The following is an 18,498-nucleotide window of genomic DNA, read 5'->3' as shown; positions in this document are numbered from 1 at the left end:
TCAACAAGACGAAGTGCCAGGTTCTGCACTTCAGTCATAATAACCCTATGCAATGCTACAGGCTTGGGGCAGAGTGGCTGGAAAGCTGTGCGGAGGAAAAGGATCTGTAGGTATTGGTTGATGCTCAGCTGAAAATGAGCCTGCAGTGTGCCCACCTGGCCAAGAAGGCCAATGGCATCCTGGCTTGTATAAGAAATAGCATAGCCAGCAGGAGCATGGGGGGATAGTCCCCCTGTACTCAGCTCTAGCGATGCTGCACCTCGAGTGCTGTGTTCAGTTTTCCATTATAATAAAGGCACTGAGGCCTGGGGTCTGTCCAGAGAGAAAAGGACAATGAAGCTGTGCTGGGTCTGGAGCACAATTCTTACGAGGAGCAGCTAATGGAACTGGGATTCTTTAGTCTAGAGGAGGCTCAGGGGACACCTTATCTGTACCTATAACTCCCTGAAAAGAGGTTGTGTTGAGGCAGGTGCTGGCCTCTTCTCCCAGGTAATAGTGATATGATGAGAGGGAACGGCCTCAAGTTGCACCAGGGGAGGTTCAGGTTGGATACCAGGAAAAAATTATTCAAAAGAGTGGTCAGACACTGGAACAGTCTGCCTAACGAAGTGGCGGAGTCATCGTCTCTGGAGATGTTCAAGAAATGTGTAGTTGTAGTACTTTGGGACATGGTTTAGAGGGCAATATTGGTTGTAGGTAGATGGTTGGACAAGATGATATTAGAGGTCTTTTCCAACCTTAATGATTCTATGATTCTATTCTGTAAGGTTGGTATCTCTTCACAGCACTACTTCCTGCCATGACATAATCTATCCTCATATTCACATGATGCATAACAGAATTAGCCCTAGCTGCTTCAGAAACCTCCAACTCTTCCCCAGCAGAGGTACTCATGCTAAATATATTACACAGAAACATCAGGTAAGAAAGAGATATTTGGCCTTTCACTAAAGTTGCATATTAGCTAGAGGACTTTCTTTCACAAGTGTAAAGGTAAAGCTGATTTGCCAACATATGGACAAAGAATAATTATAGAGAAAAAACTTTAAATAATTGCTGGTACTGGAGTATATATATATATATGTATTTTTTAATTATTACTATTTTAAACATTTCAGAGGCATTCAATTCATCCACTATAGCGAAAGGGATATGTAAATACTTATATTTCTCTTATTAGATTTCTCATAGAAAAAAACGTCCATTAAAGCCAGTGCCACTCAGGCTCTAAACAGCAAACCACACTCACTTCAAGCTTTACCAGTGGACTCAGCAGATCATTCTGTGCATCAGCAGTTAGTCACAGCTTGCATAATACTAGAGCAAACTATGCAATCCTATTTTATCCAACACTAGCTTTAATTTTCAAATGCAATCTTAAGTATGTTGACAAACAATTCACCACACCCTTCCAAAAGAGAAATATTTAAACTGAAATCTTATAAGATCTTTAAAAGCTTTTATAATTATTAAAATACAAGTTCATCAAGCTGAAAGAAACTATTAACAGATTGTGAGATTCTTGTAGCCCCTAACATATATATAATACGAGATCTGAGTACTACTTTTGCAGTCTTGTCTGAGAACATTATACATAACGTATGAAGTTAACTGAGGTGCTTTTCACTTCAAAGAGTTCACTGTTTCAACATCTGCTGGCATTTTGATCATACCTCCAGGACATTTCAGCTGTCAGTACATTTCTGTAAAGTGATAAAGCTGTAACAGTACAGGCACGACAATCCTAGAGATGATTTGACAAACTTTTATGAACTCTAGAAGCCATAGAAGCTAAAAACATTGTGTTTTCTGCTACATTAGATACAAATGCCTTACCTTTGGATGGAAGCAGTACAATACACATAAGTAATAAGGAAAGCAAAACACACACAACCACGCCAAATAGCACTTTTAGCCGGGTCTGCAGGACAGAAACAAACAATAATTACATTTCTAAAATTTCCTGAAGTACACTGTTATGGCTGGTATCTAATTAAATCCTCTAATTTCCTTTAACTGCTGAAATCTGTCCAAAAAAAACCCCAAACAAACAAACAAAAAAAAAAACAACCAAAAAACCACCAGCACCAACAATAAAATGCAAGCAAAAAATATCCCCGCAGTACATTTGAAAAGACTTCCCTTTCCTTTTTCTTTAAAGCAAATACTTTCACATCAGAGCCCAGCCTTCTGCAATGACAGACCGTTTAAAACAACAGATGTAAATGTTATTGAAAGCTGAATTCAGCGGCATACAGACCTTCATTTTTCTGCAGTCTTCTAAAAGAACACAAATTCTTTTTTCTGGGATCTGGTCAGCGGATCTAGGAGAGGAGTTGGAAAAGGCAGTGTCTGTTTTCACAGTTAGAGGCCAAACCTCTGGCAGACTTTTTTTTCCTACATACTTTTGTAAACTGTGCCAAATTTCAAAGGGTTTCCATAAAATTAGAAACAGGCTTTCGGGGAAGTTCTTGAAGCAGGAACGGGCATTGGGCAGCTATAGTAGTGGTGATTATATACTTCTCACCAATCTGAGCTGTAACCAGCATCTGGGTTTTATGACTCAACAGTTATTTGATATCTACTGTTTTTCTCTGAAAAGCATCTACAGTATATTTTGGCAATCCTCACATCCTCAGGACATATTCATGACCTTAATTCTACTTTCTACTGAGAAATTAAACAAAAATTCAGGCACATTGTTATAGTTTATCTATAACTCTTTTTTGTTTACTTTCTAAAATAATAAATGAGAGCAAAAAAATTCAAATCAAGAAGCAGATACACAATTTGCTTAATGCCTTCCACGTACGAAGATAAGCACTTTTTTTTCCCTCAGAATACAGTAAACTTCCATGGGCCACATAACTGAGCTCAGACATAACTCTGCTGGCCCCATGCACTTCAAAATAGCACTCAAGCCACCAGTTGTACTTATTTCATTTAGCTCACTAAAATGAGGTCGACTGAAAACAGAGAAAACTCTTGAGACCACAGTGTCAAGTTACACAAGAGAATCCTCAGAAGAGCGAATGCCTGAAAAAGAGATGTACGCTTTGCTCATAAAACTGGTTTTGCCCAGATAGTCTCAGCGTCGCCCATCAGCGCTGCTGCGAGGAGAAAAACCTCGCAGCCCCACCTCACAGCGGCTAGCGGCAGGCGGGGGGGGAAGGGGAGGAGGCGGAAATAGCTATGGTCGGGCGGCGGCGGCCGAGGGGGAGTAACGGTCGCAGAGGAAGGCACGCTGCCCCCTGGTGGCCGCGCGCGCCGGTAGCTGCACAGTGGGCCGAGCAGAAGAACGGTCGCTCGAGGCAGCCTGCGGCCACGCGGCACAGCGCTCCCAGCTATTCTCTTCTTTCTGCGCTGCTCGTTGCTCTTTCCCAGCACCCTCATGTCATTGGAGGCTCTTAGGTGTGTCTCACAGCCCTAGAAGGCATGGGGCAGCCGGGCCCATCTCAGCTTCCATCTGGTGGCCACAGCAGCAGCAATGGATAATGTTGCGTGCCTGAAAAGGCTACAAACAGGCTACCCTCTGGCTTCTTTGAAAACTGAAAATGTAGGAGATGAAATAATAGGCTTCTTGTTACACTGAGGTGTCTAGCAAAGCATGAAATACTGGTTTACAGAGAAAAAAAAGCCCACTGTATTACCAACCAAAATTAGTCGATGCCTCAGGCTGACAGTGCGAGCTGGAATCTGAACCATAACCAATATACCGCCCTGCTGAGGCAGGGGCTGATCTGGGCCCATTTGGCAGTGTTTTGGCAACAGTCATTACATTAGTCTTGGTGGACAGTCTGAAAAGAAATTCAGTTTAGCTGCCTGGAATATGCCCTATTTTCACATAAACTTGTGTTTTCTCAGTTCCCTTCTTTTCCCAGCTCTTGTCACAACAGTGAAGTTATACAAGAGAATACTTCTGAATAAGATCCACTCTTGTCATTGAAATCCAGGAATGAATTTATTGCCAGGTATCACCTTGTTGACATCAGCCAGGCAGGAAAAAAGGCTGAGAAGACCAAAATACATTGTTTTTGATACATTGTATATGAAGGCCAGAACTGAGCTCAGCAAGGATAGTTTCAGCAAGATGACACCAGCTGCTCAAAATTTCAAAAAAAAAAAAAAAAAAAAAAAAAAGGATTTTGACAAAATACTTTTTTTCCCCATGTAACTCATGCTCATTATTATTTCCAAACTATCCTCTCATTATGTGGTTAATACCATATGCATTTTTGATAACACAATTCACAGAAATCCATTTTACCTACTAGCATCAGTATTTTCTGACAACCAGAACACTGTAAAATTGCAGACATAGGTTTTGCTCAGGATAGTTTTTATTCCCAAACATGAAGCTTCCTCTAAGGAATTAATGTTTAGAGAATGCCTCAAAGGAAATGACTCACACTCACAAGATCCAAATGACTTTGCTAAGTGACTGTATGTTGCATATTATGGGTTTTTCTAAATTGGAAGTCTAAAGGCACATGCTTCAGTAAGATTCACAAACATTGCAGCATTAGAAACAAACCAAAATTTACCTGGCAAAGAATGAACCTTACAAGTTTTGTACAGATACTCCTCTTGAGACCCTTCTCTGGAGTGTTTACACCGCTATATGCAAAGAAGTAAACATTAATTCTTTCATTACTACTCTAAAATATTTACATTTTCCAGATGAGGAAATAGAGATTTACAGATGGAGGCTGTGCACGACATCAGACCAAAAGCAGATAGAATAACGAAAAAAACAACTAAAGCTGAAGCGGTTAAGTAGCCAAACACACAGCTAGACTAATCCCCAGTGAGTAAGTTTTTCTTCTTTCCACATTTATGAACAAATAAAAGCTGTAAGTAGAAAATGCAATCAGGATTTGTCACACTCCCTGGAGGACTTTGAGTCCATAAAGGCAATAAATGCAGAAGCGACTAGCAGATAAAACATGGCAATTTAGCTTGCCTTTTACAACTTCACACTTCCTGGATGAGCAATATAGGCACGTTTTATAATCCCATTCAGAGACAATAACTTGAAGTGGAAATCCTTATTCTACAAGCCAGCAGGATTCATTTGAGGTTCATTATCCATTACGCTGAAATGAGATTGTGTCTTTCAGCTTTGGTGACAACCTGGTTGAGTCATGCTAAGAACTGGAAGTGTAACAGCAGCACACAAGTAGACTAGGCATGTTGTTGAACTCAACTATAAAAGAGTAAAGAAAACAACTTGCATATGCTCTTCTTGCTTCATTAAAGTATTTAGAGTTCAGAAGATCTACTCAGCACAAAAGCAAAAGATCCACTGATATAGTTTTACCAGGTTTTTACATTTCCTCAAAATACTGAATAAATGACTTCAGATACTTGGAAATTATATGTATATGTTATGTTTACACTCTGAAAATCTCACAAGACTTTTCTGATTTAAAAGTTTTCTTCAAAGAACTATGACAACTCATATAAAAAGAAATCCAGAGGTTATCTGGATGATAATTCTTTGCCAGGATAAACTATTCTGCTAATTAATTCTTGGTATATTTCATTGCATCTTATTTGTCAGATCAGATAACGATCACATCAACAAAATACATCTTAACTCACAATGCTCTGTGATCTATCAATCTCCAATATCTTTAAATAGTCAGATTCTCAGATCCATGTCTAAAATTGAATCTATTGAATTAAGCAGATTCGAAAGTCACCAAAACCTTCAGTAGTAATCAAAATACCAGGATAAGAAAGAGTAACTTGTTTACAGGACAATATATGAAGGATTTTTTTTTTTAATAAAAACTAATAAAGCGTGTAACACCAAACAAAGAAATTGGAGATTTCATATCTGTTCTGCACTGCAAAATATTTTAAGGTAGGAATAATACTACGTAAAGACAGATGCAATAAAAATATACATACACTAACAACTCCTTATACTCTCTGTTTCCCACTGGACTTTCCTGTTTCAGTTGTATCATTATAACTGTAGAAGTGCAGTGTCTTGAAAGACCTTTATGTGTGTAGTCTCCTAACCCTCAATATATCTGACTTTTTTTTTAGAACAATTTCAACCTATAAGACAACTTCTGCAGGTTAAGCACATTGAATCTGCAAAAACTCTACAGTAAAAACTCATCACTGTGCATATTTATTTTACAACACTATAATCTGTGTATAAGTAAGTACTTATCCCCAAATTGGCCTGTGTCAGTTTGATGATACTTGAAATGTGTCACTCTTCTGTTAAAAATGAGATGTTTTCCTCCCTCAAAACAAGGTCAGACATATGAAAAAAAAAATCTGGTCCTGATGCAAACCTGAAATAAAATCTGATTTTAAACAATTTACAAAGTATTTATATTCCTATTAAGAATGTCGAACAATACAAATCTAGGTGTAAGAAGATTCTTTTTGCTGAGCTATACTCTTTTGCTTAATTCCAACTTAGAAATTTTACCTTGGGCTGCTGAAGTGTTTACATGTCCATTCCAGTGAACATACCACTGAATTTACAAAGCTGACTGTTATAACAACAAACAGACCTTCTCTTGCTCCAAATCTTACTTGAAAGAGAGAAGAAAAATCTGTCAGTGAGATAATTATGGAGATACATTTTGCTATTTTTACAGTCAGCATACCACTATTCCTTACATTTCTAGGGTGAAACTGTAGTTTTATTACTGTCAAAATAATTACAATGAAATAGACTAAACAGCATCAAAGTTGGCAAATGTTATTCATTAGTCATTTATTGGAAAAAATACATACCTCATTGTATAGCCAGTTTAACAATCCTATGAAACTAACACACAGAAAGTCACTTGGCATTGTGCTTCATGGACATTAAAATAATCAATTTCAAGTAAATTTAAGGGCTTAATTTTTTGAAATGTCTTGTAATGAAAATTTAATTTTACTCTGTAAAAATCTATGAGCTTACAGGTAAAGATAAGGTGAAAGATTAAATCATGAAAACACTGAAGAAGCAACAATGACTCAAAAATAACATTCAGGTAATTTGTTCCCTTTACATGGATTCTTTTTTAAGACATCTTATCTTCATGAAGGTTGTAGAAGAAAGTAGAACTGAAAACAATCACCATGGCAAGTCTCAAGAAGTCTGTCTTATGTTCTTTGCTTGAAGACAAGTCACCTAACATGCATTTGAGTGTTGTCAATCCACACTGGACAGTTTTGAGAAGGGAATTTGTTCCATGGATGCACATCACCACAGTGCATTTGTTCTTTTTTTGTCTTCTACAAATTGAAGCACAGACTGCTGCCATGTGACTTTGTCCTTCTCCTTCCTTGGGTCTTTCCTCCTCTTCATGGCAGTTTTTTAAGGAATTCAGCTTATGTTTATGACCCAGTGTTTATGATGCAGAACTCTACAGCACAGGAACTTCTAATCAGCACCCAGAGAAGATTTGAAAGTCTTTTATTTTCATTCTGAGTCCTTAATCTTCATCACTTGAAGGACAATGAGCTGCATAATCAAAATCAGGAAAACTGATGGGTAGTTCTCCCCATTTCTTGAAAATTTCCTTTGTTATTTTTTTGTCTTCAAAAGCCACCACAAAATTTCTAATCTTTAGACAAGGCAGGTCAAGTCCTCGATAAACCATCATATTTCCCCAAGCCTGCAAGTATAAGGAAACCATGTTTCAGACAAACACACTATCATTAGACACACAAAGACAGACACAAACAACATAAATATATGAAAAGAATTTGTTCCTCACTTGTCCACAATCTTTACATATAATTTCCACATTTGCCTGGTAATCAGCATGCTTATCTTGCAGTGTCTTATTTTCTCTTTTATGGTAAAGATGTCTGAAAAGCAGTCAGAAAACATGAGTCAGAATACACTGGTCATTCAATGCTGCACATGGCCTTAACAACACAGTGACAGCTATTATTGAAATCAGACGAGGAACCCAGCAGCAGTAAACTGTCTTACTGTTGTCTACAGTCAGAACCAAAGAAAATAGAAATTGCTATTACATGCTTTTAAATAATGGTGACATATAAATGTACTCCATGCCACCTTTTGTAGCATTTTATAGAAGTATAGAATCACCAAAGTTGGAAAAGACCTCTAAGATCATCCAGTTCAACCGTCCATATATCATCACTGTGTCCCTCAGTAGAACATCTGAATGTTTCTTGAACACCTCCAGGGACAGGGACTCCAGTATCTCTCTCAGCAGCTTGTTCCAGTCCCTGATCACTCTCTTGGAGAAGAAATATTTCCTAACGTCCAACCTAAATCTCCCCTGGCACATTTTTTTTGTGCCAGGGGAGGTTTCATGCATATATATATATGCATATATATACAATGCATTTTTTCAACATATGAGCACTAATTTCTCATTAACTCTTCAAAAAGTTTATACAAATTATACCAGTGATATGTCTTAATGAAAGAACAAATTTGCAAGGCAGTAACTTTTTAGGAGGGTATCTGCTGCATAATTAGAAAAGTGTGATTTATTTGTAATGTATGATACCCATTATAAAATTACTATGATAAACAGAAGTAGAATTAAAACATTTTCTTGGCTTCTTAATTTACATTATGATTGGGAAAAGAAAGTCACCTCTTACCATCCTGGCACTGTTTAACATCAGTAAATGTTTAACAAACTAGATGGCATGGAATCTCTTGCAATGGAGATAAAAAAGAGCAAGAACACTAGGAGACATATAAGAGGTGTGTCACCAGCACGAACATTCTCTACATGTACAGCTGTCAATGCACAGCTCATGACCAACATGTTGTTTATGAGTTACTGGTCATAGCTCAGACCTTTATCTGGGTTCTGTTAGTGGTATTACTGAGATTAAGATTTGGCAATATTGGAAAAATCTGTTTTTTTCCCCCCTCCCAGGGCCTACAGGATTACAGGCCCTGCACAACCCCATTGAAAACAAAATCCATTTCTGTCTGAAAGAGACAAAGTAGTTCATAAACACTTACTGGAAATCTTTCTTCACACTGACATGATGCATATTTTCAATGACTTGTATATCTTCTCCAGAACATATCAGCTTGTGGCAATTCTTGCATAGGAATTTTATTAGTGAAGGGTTTTTCTTGTATGTCTTACGCTGATCTCTCTTTGCTTTCATTTGTTTTTCTACTATACTTTGCAACTGGAAGCCCTGAATCTAGAAGCATACCAGTAAGAGAACATTCTAGTGGATTGATCGTAGCAGACTGAAAAATCTAAACATTTATTTCCATAAATCCCAGATCCTTACAAGTAAAACATATTCTGAAAACTTAATTTAAAATGATACTTTCAACAAAAAATAAGTTGTCTAATAAGATATGTCTTCTAAAGGAAAAGAAGACATGAAAAAGCAATTTGTTTTCTCTTCCAGTTACTTCCACTGAGTTCACTGACAACACATTTAGTCAATTTTTCCAACTTACTCCATTTACTAACAGAAAAGCAGACCTTTCTAAAGGCCCAGAAACAAATATTGGCAGAATTATTCGAAGTCATATGTAGCAGCTAATATAATCTAAATTTTTCTTCCCTTTATAGTAGGAAGTATTCCTTACAACATGCATCAGCCTTCTTTAGTGGGAAAGTGCAGAGCTACAGTGGATACCTTATCTAAATACTTGTCAGGCGGCATCTCCTGGACACGCTGAATGGCCTTATACATCATATTTTCACGGAAAATATTTACATCTTCGCGTTCAACAGCTCCTGAGCCACATGAAGCCACAAGTGCATAAGTGCTCTCATCAGCTCGAGCTCGACCACGGGCCTACAATTTGCAATGAATATAATATAAAAAACACAATGTTCCCTGCAACATCAAATAACGCTTGTTCCTATTTTTGGAACAGTAGACAGGTACAACAGTCTTATTGCAGTCCTTTATGCAATGACTCCACAGAGCATTTTTTTTTTTCCACCTTAGCAAGACAAAGAATCAGTCAATACCACATACTGTTTCTCTGTTATTATTAAAGATACCTGTGAATTAGTATTCAGGAGATTTGTCATTATCACAACATTTTGCAAAGCAGAAACTGTATTCTGCCACCAACAAAATAAGCATGCATTTAAATATCTCAAACATATTTACAAATTAAGTAAGAGCATAGACAAACTGATATTATGATATGCAATTATCCCTTTTCAGCTGTTGGTAGTACAAATGTCTTTATATTTATTCATTTCATTTATTTTATGAATTGGAGGGTTGTACCCATATGGATGTATTGTCCAGTGGTCATTAAAGCAGTGAATGTATTATTAGTCATAGGCTGGAAACACGTGTGAGCAGGTTGTAAATAAAAGTCCATCTTCTCCACATTACACAAAGGCAGAAAGTTAGTTTCAGCCAGGCCTCTGATCATATCCTCTCATCTTTTCTACACCAGGCATAAGACCAGCTTACTAGTTGTGAAGAGCTTTAAATGAATTTCACACTGCTCCACATGGAGGCAAATTTTATATTACATACAGACGTAGGTATAAGGTTCACCATTTGTGTATTCCAAACAAAAAAGCAGCTTTAAAAATAAGTTAGGTATGCAGTAAACTCCTACCTGTACCATAGCAATTTCATTGGTGACCAGACCGTAGCGAATAACAATGTTACACTCTTTGATGTCTAGGCCTTCCTCAGCTACAGTAGTAGCAATAAGTAAATTTATACTTCCACCTCGGAATTTATCAATGACTTCCCTTTGCTCATTCTGTAAATAATAATAAAAAATACATCAATATATTAACTTTCAGTATTAGTTTCTGATATTAGTTTCTTGTTATGAAGAGGATTAAAGATTTTAGCTCAATCATTTCAGAGTGTGAACATCAGTGACTTCAAAAACTGTTTAAGCATCTTTCAAGATCACAAACAAAGAGTTTCTTTTGAATATAATATGTGTTCAGTGCCATTTGTAAGGGAGGAAGGAGAAGACACTAATCTGTTAAAGGTAACTGAGCTGGGAACGTAAGAGTTGATTCAATTTCAGAGATGCTACAAGTTTTGATAATACAGTTCTTTCTTCTATAATTACAAAGTTTCTTAAGTAGTTACTAAGAGGTTCTGGATATCTACCACTTCAGTACTTTCGCCTTAAAGTATAGTCTTCAGTACTTTCAAATCAAGTTCCAAAGTACTTAAAATTCCCCCGAAAAACTGCATTTTGTTGCTCTCCACAGCAACAAAAAGCACAGTGATGATGCACATAAAAGATAAAGCATCCAAAACACAAACTCCCAAATTAGCTGAACATTTCAAATAAACTTGAGCAGAGGAGCAGAAGTCTTCTATTTGTTATATAATCAGTTTCAAAATGTAGAGGCTATTGGATTTGTGTATTGTGGTGTAGTGATTAAATAACAAACTTTCACACAAAAGAAACAAGCTTATTTTTGAGTGAACATAATTTTTTTTTTTGAAACTGAAAGGAGATGAAGTAAATGGACTCTGCAGTAACATCCTTTTTGCTTAAATGCTGACGTAGCAATTTTACAGGGTGTAAACAGCAGAAAGTCTTAGCACACAGAGGCACTTTATTTTGAACATGTTAAATTCGAAGGTATAAATTATTAGAAAGTTAATGTAATGGTATGAGATGGATAAGACTTACCAACTGTTAAATTTTGATGTGAATTTTGGCAAATTTTCTTTCAGTGATTGTCAGTGTGAAGAGCAGATATAAATTTGTATAAGTTGATTAAATGATGATATCAGAAAAAGACAGTCATCATTAACACTGTAATTCACTTTTTCAATTCAGCTACTAAACTATAAATTGAATTACTTAACTATCATACTTTTTCTACTGATATTTTGTTCACTTTTTTTTCTTCCTATGACTCACTACAACTTGTGATCCTACTGACTATATACTCCTCTAGGAAACTATTGTCTGTTACTCCTACTGTCACAGAATCCAAGCACCAAAAAACCTTGTTTCTAGTGGAAATAAAATTAAAATATTGTTATTCACCTAAGCTACAGCTTATGACTGTAAGATGCTGGCAGATGATGCATTGTCAAAAGATGTGCAAGATTTTAAAATCACAGTGCATTTTTCTGTACCTGAGTCATAGGTTTAGTTTCACTATTCTGTCCAGCACCAATAAGATAATGAGCTTTGATTCCCACTTCTTCAAATTTTGGGTTATCCATAATCCAGTGGTATAGAGCTAAGGCACTTTGCCGAGTCTTTGTGAAAATAATTCCTCTAGATTCTTCAGTCTTTGTGAACTCTTCCATTAAAGTGTTTCGCAGCTTCATTAGCTTCTCATTGTCATATTCTGGCTTTCTAGCCAACTCTTCCAGCTGTTTCTTTTTTGCTTTAAAAATAGTAGATGTGAATTAAGAAAAAGTAACCAAGTAAAATAAAAGCTTGAGAAAAATTAAAACCAAGAGCAGCTTCCTGTACAATTCTCCCAGCATGACAAATTCACATCCAGTTCAAAGAACCGTGGCATGTTCATTTTTCAGTGTTCATTAGAAACACAACGATCAATCAAAATAAATTACCATTAACTTTCAACATACACTTTGCCTACATCTCATATTGAGAATATGCAAAACTGTCTACATACCAAGACTAGTGCAGAGTTAAACGCACTCTACTAAAGAGTTAAATCACAGCGTATCATATTTGCTAAAGTTTAAAAATAGCTGAAAAGGTATTACTTGGAAAAACAGATTAATATGCACAGCCATCAGTGCTGGTAAATCCCACATACACATTTAGACATAGTCTGTCCCTGGGACACTCACAAAAGTAGGAAACCTCACTGGAAACCTGCAATGTAATATGCACCAGGACTGCTGCATTCTTTTCTTTATTGAAGCTTTTACAGACGTTTCATTATGTTCAGTGGAAGGTTTGATGAATGACTCTCTTACACAGGTACTATTGGGATCTGTGAGGATTCATCACACTTTTTTTTTTGTGTGCTTTTTTAAATTTAAAATTCTTAATATTTAAAAACTTATGTCATAGTCAGATGACCACATAAACACAATAGCTCTTTAAGATGGAGAAAGGAGAAGGTTTTTGTGTTGACACAAAAAGGAGAAGGTTTTGTGTTGGTATCATCATCCTCTGCAGGTTATTGTGTGACTAATTCACCCTGTTCAGTGCAATGGTAATCAGTTTATCTTAAACCAGGATACACTAGTCTTATTCATGTTTTAGAATACATGAGGGCTGCTCCAAAAGTAATGCCTCCTACTTTATTATATTGAAACTGAAATTCGAAAGATGGGGGCACAAAGACAAATATGAAGGGTTGGTAAAAAAAAAATATGCAATGACATTATCTAATCTGATCTATTTGTCCAAAACTTGGTTTCTTTTTTTAAACATTTCCAGAATTTCTTAGTTCTCACTTTGTGGTTTACAGGATACATGAAGATGAGACTCAAGCTGCAGTAAAATCCATTTTCTTTTGCATCTCCCAGAAGCCAAACTATCTCCTTACCACTGTAAAGGCAGCAAGGGATAAAAAGAGGTAGGAAAGATTATTGTGCAGAAGACCGCATAAATCCTTGTTCCAAGGTGAATGATTGAAAAAAATGACAACTACTTTGGTCTCTGCAATTCAGCCCTCTGTTTAATTCTCTCAGTAAGAGCTCTACTTCAAACTTCCTCATGATCATTTCTCCAATCTTCTAGTATGTAGTCAAATGTTGGTAGAGAGGGCCGATTAAAAAAAAACAAAAACCATTGCAAATTACTTTTGTTCCACTTGCTCAAATTTTTGTCCCTCAAGAGTAAACAATAGAATATACACTCTATCTACCTGTCAGAATGTCCTCAAGGAGATTTCACTGGAAAAAAGGAGAGAACAATTTTTACTTAGAATGAGCATAAAGGAAGTGTCCTTAGGCCAAAACTGAAGAACTTCGACTGCATGTTTAGACATGATCATAGAATGCTTTGGATTGGAAGGACCCTTAAAGATCATCCAGTTCCAATCCACTGCTGTAATCCCACTAGATCAGGCTGCCCAGGGCCCCATACAACCTGTCCTTGAATGCCTCCAGGTGAATCCAGTGCACTCTGAGTAAAGAATTTCTTTCTAAAAATCTAACCTAAATCTCTCCCTTTTCATTTAAAAAAAAAAAATTCTCCCCCTTGTCCCATCGCTATCAGACTGTGTAAAATCACCCTACGATGTTTCATGTACTTCACACCTCGTGAATGGAGACATCCACATATCTTCATAATAAACAACAGAGCAATCTTCTATGAAGCAATAATTAATGGGCACATTCAAATAGATTTCTAAGATTTAAAATTACCACGTATTTCTAGCTTACCATGAAATAAACCTATTAAAAATTCATCTGTTTCATCCTGTTTTGATACTAAGGGTTCTTCATCATCATCACTCTCTACTGTCTTCTTCCTTTTTAGCTCCTCATAAAAGTTATTTAGGTGATTGTATGCATCAACCATTCGAATGGTATCATTAATTTGGAGTGCATCATTATATTTCTTCAAGTGTTCTGCACAGACACGTTCCTTGCGTTTTTCTTCTTTTGCAGCTAAAAGTTAGCAAAACAAAAAAAAGAAACCACATGCATTTAAAAATTCCAAAAACAACAGATAAATTCAAAGCTAAGGTGTTTTCCCTATGCACTTACCTCTTTTCTCTTCCCTAACAACCCATTGTTCATATGGCTGAGATCCAAACTCAGATTTTGGATAAAGCTGACAATATTTTTGAATGTCTTTCATGATCTCAATAATTCTTTCTCTAAATGGATCCTACAAAGAAACAGATTACCACAATAAGTATTTTCTGGCAAGAAAAACATTGGACCAAGCTATTCTGGCTCATGCCAAATTGAGAAACTTTTTAAAACCTAAAATCTTAAATTCAAAGCCAAGTAAGGGTGCTAAGTGCATTTACAATTATCAAAAACAGTAGTTCAAAACAACATAAAAATTTCTCTGTGAATATTATATTTTTAGTATGCATAATGTCACCCTAATACAAACATGCTTCACAAAGGGAAATGTAAATTCAACACTGATTTGTTTGACAAAAACATACCCTTCTTTTGTCATCTGCAATCACAGTCTTCTTAAATGGCTCCTTCACCTGATTCTTCAGTTGGGAGGCATGCTCTTTAACAGTCATTATTCTGCATGCATCAAGATTGGCACAGATCTGTAAGAAAATAATGTGTATTTTTGTTTGACATTTCATTTAACATGAAAAATGAATCAATGCAACATACTTTCTCTTATATATATTGTTTTTTACATAATTTTATGCATTTTATTCCTATAAAAATGGCATGTATATCCTATAAGCATGAGAAGGGCAAATTCTTTGAAGAGAACTTGAGAAAACTAAGCAAGTTACTTTTACTTTTTAGTCCAGAAGTGATTCTTGCACATAAGAAAAAGCTTGCAGGTAAGGGTGCAAAGCAGGTAATTTGAAAAGGAAAATATACCATCAATACTTCAGAAGAAAATATGTTAGACTAAAAAATAAATAAAAAGAATGATGAAATAAAATAAAACAAATGTCATGTTGTTATTCTAAAAATAAAATCTTGACATGTATGTAGAAAATAATTTGAAATGACCTTTCTTGGAACTAAGATGGAGAAAATTTCTACACTAACTGCACAACTGTAATGGACTTTTCTGTATTTGCTCTCTCCTGAGAAGACATATGCACATTTAAGGAAATGCTCTTTTTTTTTTTCCATGAGCAGTTGTCTGGTAGGCAACCTTTACAGTGTTTGTAGCAGTAAGTATCTATTTGAACTTGCAAATTCAGATTAAATTTCTTTAAACAGAAAAGCCAACATCTTATCATTAAGATTTCATGGATAATCTTTTCTTTCCCCCTTTTCTCCTGGCCATAATTACATGAATTTCAATAAGCGTAACAGCTTCTTGCAGGTCTCACCTAATCAGTTTCAGATTTCGTTCTTGTGCAATTTACTAGGCAGGAATCCTTACTGAAGCACTGTGCTAAATTCTACTTTTGTATCACTAATTTAAATCCACTGATTTTCAAGTAAAATAGTTTCTTTTAGAATCACAGCTGTTTTAAGTACAGAATTAGTACAGAATCTAACCAGTTATCTCCAGTTATGTGTTTCTGAAACCACACACTACTACCCTCTCAAACAGAAACTGTAACTGTTGTAAACAAACACATTTGCTTGCTACCTTCATCTCACAGGTACCTTGTTTTATCTTGTTTTAAGTAGTCAACTTTGTTTCTCACTTTCCTGGATCAACCTAAAAGCAGAGCTTAGTTGCTCTAGAAATACAAACGTAAAATACTGTGATGTCTCTAGGACTTAAAATATGCAGTAAATTTTAATCCAGCAATGGAAAAATATTTTATGAATTAAAAAATAAAGTCTGTTTTGTGCATTTCTTGCCTTGAAATTTGATAATTTTTTTTCAAGGGTGCCAATCTTTTTACTTCCCGATTTATGTAAGTAGCCTTTATTTGTACAATGACTTCCATTAACTTGTGGGACAATTTGCTGAATGGCTCTAAGCTGAATTCCCAAGTACACATACACAAACAAAATTCATATGATATATTCGGAGCACAATATTACAAAGTTTTACTCTAGCAAAACAACACTTCTTTGCTGATTTGAAAATGAAAGGGCAGTTTACTTTCAGAATATGTTCTTCAGCTTTTGAGTTGGTTCTTGCACCTCCGACTCCAGGTGAGGCTGTAAGTCCCAGAATCTGAGGCTGCGGAGTCAAAGGTTTGTTTTCTTTTGCCAGCTTTCTGTTCTTGATCTTTTCTTTTAAGTAACGTCGCATTATATTGTTGTAAACACCTTCCTTTTGAGTGTGATGGCACTCATCAATAATGATGAGTGAAAAATCTGGGAAAAAAAAAGAAAACAAAAATCGATTAATTTTCTTTCAAATGTAGAACTGTTTGAATAAATCTTCTTACAGATAAGGACAATGTTGAAAAGATTGTTTGTTTGTTTGAGTACTAATGCATTAGAAAATGTGAAGTATTTGAGGAAGGGGTGGATGGAAGCTGCATATATTTAATGAACTTTGGCATCTTTTCTGCACTCTTGATGTGACAAGTAGTTTTACATTTTATGTAATGTAGAAAGCATTTCTATTTTTGCAAAACCAATCTAATGGCATACAGATATTTTTAATAACCACCGTAACACGTAATAATCAGTAATAAGAACATACTTTAGTTCTACTCTGTCCTATCTTTTATAGGCATAACCATAAACACATGTGACAAAACATATCACTTGTCTATGCAAATGAACAAAACATGTAAGAAGACTTCCACATATTCTAGAATGTCCTGTGCTGGTCAAAATATGATTTCATTTTACAGACACACAGAGATTGTCTCACCATTCCTGTCCAAATAACAGACATTACTCTATGGAAGTGTCATTGGGAATAAAACAGATGGCAAGGGCACTATCCATCACCTCTCCTTTGTAGCTGAGGAAACTGATGAAGATTCAGACAAGGGTTCAGTACTTCTTAATCAGATCATATTTACATGCAACAGGTAAAGTGCTATACGATTAAGAAAATTAAGAATATTTTTTGTTTTAAATAATCTCAAAAAATATAGAAAACATCTAATTTGTCTTTATATATGCAGATACTGAAATATATTCCAAGTTTCTGATTAGAAAGACTCATGAACGCTATTTCTCTAGCAGCAAAACTGGTTTATTGAGCTCCTGCTCTTCACTATTACTCATTGGTGTGCTCACAGGGCCGCATCATTATAAATAATTTTTCAGCAACCAGCAGCAAAAGTTGGAAACTCTATAGAGAGTCAGAACATTCTGAATGGGCTCTTCTGCTGGAGAAAAACATCGTATAACTTTGTCTTAGAAGAACATGAAGAAAGGTGGAAAGCGAACCAGGGAAATTTTAGATGTTGAACCAGAGAGTACCACTAAGAAAGCACACTCCATGCTCCATGTCACTGGGGAAATGTGACTGTTTTCACACACGTTGTCTAGGAAGCCAATATGGATAAGAGCGGCATGGTTTCAAATCCAAATTTCTGTTTATTTCTAACATTTATACATATTGCAAGACTTGAGAAGCAATAGTGTTGGTTTTTCAGTTATTTTGTCAACATGGAATTACTTCTGCTGATTTTGACCATTATATCTTTAATACACACTCCTATTATTATCACAGAATCACAGAATGTCAGGGATTGGAAGGGGCCTCAAAAGATCATCTAGTCCAATCCCCCTGCGAGAGCAGGAACACCTAGATTAGGTTACTGAGGAACACATCCAGGCAGGTTTGGAATGTCTCCAGAGAAGGAGACCCCACAACCTCTCTGGGCAGCCTGTTCCAGTGTTCTGTTACCCTCACTGTGAAGCATTTTTTTCTCATATTTATGTGGAACCTCCTATGTTTCAGCTTGCACCCTATGCACACCATACTAAGGAACTGGTACACAGAATTTAAGAGTCCACAGTGAACAATGA

At 36.1% G+C, this 18,498-nt stretch overlaps 2 protein-coding genes across 3 annotated transcripts in view; both read right to left on the bottom strand.

Annotated features, from left to right (window-relative positions):
- FAP (fibroblast activation protein alpha) overlaps positions 1-3,554 on the bottom strand; it is a 41,614-nt gene extending 38,060 nt beyond the window's left edge. Inside the window, exons 1-3 of one of the 2 annotated variants that reach the window (XM_021398586.1) lie at positions 2,406-3,554; positions 2,261-2,324; positions 1,837-1,921 (exon numbers count right to left, since the gene is read on the bottom strand). In XM_021398586.1, coding sequence (XP_021254261.1) covers positions 1,837-1,921; positions 2,261-2,266 — 91 coding nt within the window. In that variant the 5' untranslated portion in view covers positions 2,267-2,324; positions 2,406-3,554. Of the gene's footprint in view, positions 1-1,836; positions 1,922-2,260 lie in introns of both variants that reach the window. The other variant, XM_021398587.1, reaches the window with a different exon arrangement.
- The window catches only part of IFIH1 (interferon induced with helicase C domain 1), a 28,455-nt gene continuing 16,610 nt past the window's right edge, over positions 6,654-18,498 (bottom strand). The window contains exons 7-16 of the mRNA XM_021398585.1: positions 16,661-16,878; positions 15,060-15,176; positions 14,647-14,770; positions 14,320-14,547; positions 12,079-12,335; positions 10,574-10,723; positions 9,622-9,783; positions 8,981-9,171; positions 7,740-7,833; positions 6,654-7,637 (exon numbers count right to left, since the gene is read on the bottom strand). Coding sequence (XP_021254260.1) covers positions 7,455-7,637; positions 7,740-7,833; positions 8,981-9,171; positions 9,622-9,783; positions 10,574-10,723; positions 12,079-12,335; positions 14,320-14,547; positions 14,647-14,770; positions 15,060-15,176; positions 16,661-16,878 — 1,724 coding nt within the window. The 3' untranslated portion in view covers positions 6,654-7,454. The remainder of the gene's footprint in view (positions 7,638-7,739; positions 7,834-8,980; positions 9,172-9,621; positions 9,784-10,573; positions 10,724-12,078; positions 12,336-14,319; positions 14,548-14,646; positions 14,771-15,059; positions 15,177-16,660; positions 16,879-18,498) is intronic.

The sequence above is a fragment of the Numida meleagris genome, chromosome 5 (assembly GCF_002078875.1).
Source record: "Numida meleagris isolate 19003 breed g44 Domestic line chromosome 5, NumMel1.0, whole genome shotgun sequence".
Lineage (NCBI taxonomy): Eukaryota > Metazoa > Chordata > Aves > Galliformes > Numididae > Numida > Numida meleagris.
This window is presented reverse-complemented; position numbering and strand designations above follow the sequence as displayed.